At 46.6% G+C, this 7,182-nt stretch overlaps 1 protein-coding gene across 1 annotated transcript in view; it reads left to right on the plus strand.

The window, feature by feature from the left end:
• Positions 1–6,505, plus strand: part of LOC144683195 (sodium- and chloride-dependent neutral and basic amino acid transporter B(0+)-like) — a 104,145-nt gene extending 97,640 nt beyond the window's left edge. Inside the window, exons 15-17 of the mRNA XM_078546154.1 lie at positions 1,970–2,086; positions 5,499–5,709; positions 6,472–6,505. Coding sequence (XP_078402280.1) covers positions 1,970–2,086; positions 5,499–5,709; positions 6,472–6,505 — 362 coding nt within the window. The remainder of the gene's footprint in view (positions 1–1,969; positions 2,087–5,498; positions 5,710–6,471) is intronic.
• Positions 6,506–7,182: the final 677 nt, after the last annotated feature.

A 7,182-nucleotide genomic window follows, 5' to 3' on the forward strand; every position in this document is an offset into this window, starting at 1 on the left:
CAATTAACTATTCACAATTAACTCTTTGTAGATCACAGCATCTTGCATTTGTCTTTGCCTGGCCTAATGCTCCTAAACAGCTACCCCAATGGCTGCAGCCTGGCTGGTGGGAGGCTGCTGGCATACCGTGGGGTAGGTTGCAGATGGTCTTGGATAATGACCTCAAGCAGCTCTGGGCCTTGAGGGCCCAGCTTTGGACAGTATCAACTTGGCATGGGCAGTTGAAACATAGAAAGCATGGAACAAAGTGATCTAGCCTAATCCCACTTCACAACACCTAGGCCTTCAGGTTCATGTCCAAGTATTGTTTTAAATGTGATGAGCGTTTCTGCCTCTACCACTTTTTCAGGCAGTGCATTACAGACTCTCGTCACCCTCTGCACAGAAACAATTCTCTTCGACTGCCCTCTAATCCTTCAGCTGGGTACTTTAATTCTAAGCTAAGTGAACTAGGTCCTTCCTATCCATCCTTATTCGGCCTCTCATAATTTTATACACCTTAATTGAATCTTCCCTCTGCCTCATCTGTTCCAAAGAAAACAACTCCAGCCTTCCCAATCCTTCCTCATAGCTAAAATTCTCCATCCCTGGCAACATCCTTGTAAATCTCCTCTGTACCCCCACTAGTCCGATCACATCCTTCCTGTAATGTGATGAACAGAGCTGTATACAATACTCTAGCTGAGGCCTAACTAGAGTTTTATACAGGTCTAGTGTAGCTTCCTTGCTATGTAATGTGCTGACTGACTAACTTAGATTCAAAGTGATAAACATGAGCTCATAGCTATCACCCCAAAATGACAGCACTTCTTAACACAGCTAGACTGCAAAATTTGGCTCCAGGAGCCAGCACTTTGGAAACAAAAGCTCCTCAGAATTGGGGATAAAAACTTCTGGTCACTTCCTGCATGGCCTGTTTGGAAGGACACTGGCATGGATGTGCTGGTGGGAAAATTATTGGAAACACTCTGGGAGACTGTATAAATTGTCATTTAGAAAGGCAAGAATTAATCAAGGACAGTCAGCATGGATTTGCTAAAGAAGAGTCGTGTCCAACTAACCTGATGCTCTTATGCTTGGGCTAATAAAGGAAAGTATCCCCTATTCTTACTCACCTTGCCTATCTATTCTGCCACCTTTAGACATCGGTAGACATGCATTCTAAGGTCCGTCTGCACCTCTACACTTCCCAGTATCCTATCATTTCTTGTGCATTTCCTCGCTTTGTTTGTCCTTCCCAAATACATTACCCCACATTTCTCAGAATCGAATTCTGTTTGCCACCTTTCTGCCCATTGATATCTTCCTGATTGTCTTCCTCACTATCAACCACATGACCAATTGTATCATCATCATGTTTCTTAATCATGGTGTGCACGCTCATCAGTGTTCTCCTGTATGCCACCCCTTTGAAGTCCTCATTTGAGTCCCTTAAAGCAGAACTCACCTGTGACCCTGACCTCCGGGAAGCAGCAAAATGTACGGCCCTGCCTGCAGCCCAGCAACTCACTTTGTGCAGATCCAACCCCTATACTAGCCTCTAAGTATGCACAGTGCCAGTATCTAAATTGGTGACTGGTGTCACATCAAGGGACAGTTCCTCTTCATCAGTGATCTGGTGCACTCTCATCCTTCATCTTGAGGCTACACTTGCTGGCACGCATTAGTTCTTTGTTATTTGAAAGAAGGAGACCAGGAGGGGAGGGCTGGGGTAAGAGAGTGTGGATCTGGAAAATGAGAGGTCCATGGTGACATCATCTGCAGTTTCCCCTTCATGCTAGGTAGTAGGATGATGAGTGAGGTGGGATTGAGAAAGTGCATAAGGCAGGAACATATTGTCATCCTGAATCTTTGCAGTGGCACAGGATGCAAAGGCCTCAGTCACAGCTGACCCCATGATGGTGACCACAGTTAGCTCAGGTATTGCAAACGTGCCTACCCCCCTCTGGTTCTTCCCTGATCCCTGCAGTTATGGGCAATCCTATCCTGCAAGAGAGGAGGAAGAACATCAGTGAGTGTGCTGCAATATGTTTGGGTGATGTGCCTGCCGTGGCTGAACAGTTGAAGGTCTGCGGAAGCTCGAGAGGTAGGTGTGAGGTTGGCATCATTGATGAGTGTGTGAGAGTGAGGTGGATCATCTGAATGTCAAGCCCGATTCCTGACTGCTGGGGCTGCCGATGGGAGAATAGTTTGTGTGCGTGGTACATTAAGCAACAAGAGAGAATAATGGTGAGGTGGGTAGGAAATTGATTTGGAAATGCATTGACTGACCTTGTCCACCCACGTGAGGTCACTGAGCTTCTTGTGGCATTGCCGCCAAGTCATTGGGCAAGACTCTGGAAATTGACAGCCCTTCCTTCCAATTTATATTCTTGGAGTTCTTTGAGGGCCTCCTTGAACTCCATGGGAATATGGCCACTCTTCTCCTGCTGACCTCCTGGATTGAGGTCCCTAGTGTTGCATCCAAGAACCTGTGATTATCCCTGTTACTCTGGTGCCCCATGTAGCATCGTTCTCCCTTTTAGTCAGTTGCAATATAGGCAGTGATATCCCTTAAGAGAGATAGGTTGACTATAAGAGGTGCAGACAGAGTTGGAATTCATGCTAGCCTCACACATTGTTGTGACTTCGGTTAAGCATCCAGTTGCATGGGTAGTACATGGCTGATCATTACAATCATTCAAATAAGGAGGTGACCTGACATTTGTGCATTGCCTGCCCCAATGGGACCAGGTGCGTCCTAGGCACAATCCGCGACCTGCACACCAGAAAGTGGAAGCAATCAAATTTTTAGCTCCAAATAAACTGGTAACATAGTAGTATTCAGGATGATTCCAGCTGCTGCATTGTACATCGCTGCCAACAGTGCTTCTGACATACAGGGTTAAGAAGATGAGAACAATCAAGCTCCATTCTGCTCACTCAGATTGCCTCCTCATTTTAGTGACATTTCTAGACAAAAACTGCTTTACCTCTCTCCTTTTTCAGTCTCCCCTAAACTATACACCGTTAAATGTAGAAGTTATCAGAGGTCAAGTTAGAAAACAGGAAGGCAGGACATTATACTACAAATTATTTTTATTTTTAATTTACACCTTCACATAACACCCAGTACTTATTGTATCAACAGCAATGTTCATTTGCTTTGCACCTTTAACAAGCAGAATCAGCCAAAAATGGACAACAAGCCAATGAAGGAGATATTGGGAGTTAGGGTTTGTCTAAAAACTTGGTCAGAGAAGTGAGCTTCAGGGAGAGTTTTAAAGGATAAGAGGGAGAGATAAGAAAATACTTCAATAAATTAACCCATCCAGTGCTTCCAAAGGGTTCACCAGGTTGGTTATGTTTCACACACTCTTTTCACTTTGAGGAATAGTGAGGAAGCATTGGAAGGACTTGTAGGCTGAACACTCCTTGGTCATCAAGTCATGGAGTGGAACTTGAACCCAGAGTGTGCAGGCTCAGAGGCAGAGGTGCTACCCGACTGAGCTACAGCTCCTCCACGTGATGGTTAGGGAGCAGCGGAACTGGCATCAATTGATATTTAGTACTTAGCATGAGGGTGTTTGGGGGAGCTAGATGATCCACCTAACTGTAACTGGTCTCAAAGTCCCAATGATTGAGCTCTTTTTGAGATTAATTAAGTTTAAGCAAGAGCTCAGTTATGTTAATCAGCTGCCTTCAAGATTCAAATGTTAACAAGAACTTACTGTTCCTTCCAAGTGGACAGATGCAGAGCTTTACTATTATAATACTATGGCATGTCTCCATTGTTAAACCTGTAGCTGTACATTATGATCACAGTATCACTAATGAATGAAAGTAATGAAGTCATGTTAATGCTCCAACCCATTCTCCATTTAAAGGCAGCTGCGCACTGGGACCATTGCGTCAATGAATTGACTATAGTATACAATGTTATCAGTGCCTTTGGCAAGAATGTGGCAATTTTACATATTAGATATCAATTATAATACAACACTATCATCACAATTAACTTACATAATGAGATATAAATCTAAACAAACTATTCATGGAGAGAATCTGACAGGGAAATTCAGCAAACATTAGCAAAGCCATTTGAGAGTTGTCAACATTTGGTACGTAGAAATCCCTGCATAATCCTAACCCACAATGGGAAGTTCATAAACAACAGCTTAAAACCCACAAAGTGCATCCACCAAATAAATAAAAAGGCACCATGACTGTGAAACATTTCACAACATCAAAGACTTTTGGACCCATTGCTTTGACCAATCCAATGGGGATCTTTCAAACATGACGGAACGATCAAGAAGACTGAAGTCTAAAGTGAAGAACACTTAAAACCGTGATAACAGCTTTAAAAAGGGTAGAGGAGATAACAGATAAGAAAAAGTCCATAGAGAAGAGCGTCGGTTGAACTGAGAAGTCAATAGGGGAAATTGTGTTCATGGATCAGCATTGTGTAGATATATGTTAAATAGGAACCTGAGGGAATAGAAGCCTAAAAGTTATGACAAGCAAGATTATTCGATAAATTGCCAACACACTTTAGGATGAGGTGTAGGCCATTCAGCCCCTTGAGGCTGTTCACCCATTCAATTAGCTCATAGCTGACCTGTAGTTTAGTTACATTTGCCTGCCTCTGCTCTCTATCGCTTGATAGCACTATTACAACAAAAATCTATTGATTTCAAGTCTTATAAATATTAATTGATCCAGTATCCACAGCCTTTGGGTCACAAGTTCAAGATTTCCACCACCCTTTGGGAAGAATTTTCCTCTCCAGAGATTAAGTACAGTGGCGGGAGGGAAAGGTGGTGTGGAAGCCACCAGCCATCTTGGCGGGTTTGTGCACCAGATTGTCTGCTTTTCAGCTCATTAAATACACATGAACATGATGCGTATCGTATCCCGTCCGACTGTTACCTCATTGGCTAATATTTTCAGGCACCATTTTTAAACCGCACCCACGCATTCATCGCTCTCTGCAGCCCAGGGCTTGTCGTGTTGACCGGTAGAATGGCTCCTAAGAGAGCAAAGTACACTGCTCTGAAGTTTAGCGACAGTGCACTGGGAGCACTCCTCCAGGCAGTGGAGGACTGGTGGGACATATTTTCCCTGCGCGATGGGAGCTGGGGGGGTCCACCAACCTCACCGTGCCGGCTTGTGAGCAGGTCACCAGTGCAGTCAGCACTAATACCCAACAGAGGAGAACCGTCATCCAGTGCAGGAAGAGGATGAATGATCTCATCCGCTCCACCAGGGTAAGTCCACTTTCTCCTCACTCTTAACTCACACTCTCACAAGCCCATCAGGCATTCTCAGGGTTACAGTCCACAGGGATCTCACACACTACCAGCACAAGGGACATCACCACTCACTCTCTCACACACATTGTAACATCTTCATCTCTTGTCACATCCTGTACAGCTCGCATCCTCAGCCCTTACAGAGGTCCACTCTGCACACACACACATGCTTATCATCTGCTTTGGCACCCGTCCTGCTCACAGTCTGTCCATACGTCTTTATGCTGGAGAAGATCGCCCTCAACAAGAGGGAGAGATCCAAAAATGGAGGTGAGATGCCCAAGCTCAGGCCACTCAAAAGATTTGAGGAGCAGACGGCAGAGTTTGTTGGCAAAGGCTGGAATTGTGCCCGCATTGAGGGTGGTATCGGCATCTCCCAAGCCAGTGAGGACCCATTAACAGCCCCTCGGAAACTGTGAGTGCTTTGTAATGTTGGTCACTATGCAGCCAATGACTCATGGGCCAGAATTTTACCTCTATTGAGCAGGCGCGCACCTGACCTGACAGAGCATGAAATCATGCGAGAAGACACCAAGCTCGTATCCTGACATCATCGTGCACTCGCTCGATATTTCGTTTGGTGCGCATGTGGCAGTCGGAAGCTCATCCACTGACAATTAAGCCCATTAAAGAGTCAATTGAAAGCAGTTTTACGTGCCCCATCCACTTTTATGGTTGGCAGACAGGCCAATCTGCCTGGAGGGCTTCACGTTTTTGCTACAACCTCAATCCAGGACGGGGTGAAATGCCTGGAGTGAAATATAATAAACAAAGATACCTGGGGACTGATGTTTTATTGAACTCTGCTGTTAGGTGCTTGAATGTGCTGCATAGACACAGTTTGCTGCATTTTTTTCTTGCCATTTAATCTGTCCAGGCCTGCAGCTCCCTGAGGCAACTCCGCAGCAGCTGTCTGCCTTCAGGGAGCTCGCCATGAGCACCCACCCGCACCCTCACTTTTCTCAGTGCCGGCCCTCTTCCTGCCGCCCCTAGCAGCACCGAGCCTTTCTCAGTGCACGTTTCATTCTGGCTGCCTGTTAATTGGCCAGCCAGCGTGAAATTGCGTTTGGGGGCCAATCGCAGTGGGAAGTGAATTTCGCGTCTGCTCCCGGGCCCGCCGATTGTGTGCGCCCGATGAACACAAGATTCAGACCATTATCTCTTCTCTCTTTAACAGGCACCAGCAGGAAGAGGAAGAGGGCCACCGGTAGCCAGCCAATCAGCTCCAGAACCCAAACCACTTCAGATGAGGATCCTGAGGACCCACTAAATGTAGAGCCGTCACAGCATTCACCCGCATCCTCCACCAGCACAGAGACACACAACTTGGTGGGATCTAGTTCTAGAGCAGGCTCAGGGTCACCATCTGGTGAGCACAGCACAGATTCGGGTCCACAGCAGGTGGAGGCAGGGACAGCCAATGTCACCGACACTGGGCTGCTGGACGCCAGGCTCCTGCTGAGTACGAGCCCGATGAGGAGCATCTGGACTCGGCCCTCAGAAAGATATTAGAGTTCTAAAGGCAGACACGGAAATATCAGGCAGGATTGTTAGAGGCTGTCAGCAGATTAGAATGGAGGGGCGGAGTCCATCCAAGTTCAGCCTGATGTCATTGTGTCAACATGCCAATGCACCGTGGTCAACATTGGGAGGATGGTGATGCTATAAAGACCTTGGTCCAGGACTTTGCACCTGATATGCACCAGGACTTGTACCCATTGCTCTAGGCATAGGTGGGACCCTTAGTTGCTAGGCGGGAGGGGGGCAGCGAGGCACCTCAACCTCACTCCAGGTGCCCCTTCTCCTCAAGGGGCCCTTGACCACCCATAGGGAGGAGGACTGTAAGCTGGACACCCTGCAGCCATCCACCCAGGTGACTCCAAGAGTG

This window comes from Cetorhinus maximus, chromosome 8 (assembly GCF_964194155.1).
Source record: "Cetorhinus maximus chromosome 8, sCetMax3.hap1.1, whole genome shotgun sequence".
Taxonomy (NCBI): Eukaryota; Metazoa; Chordata; class Chondrichthyes; order Lamniformes; family Cetorhinidae; genus Cetorhinus; species Cetorhinus maximus.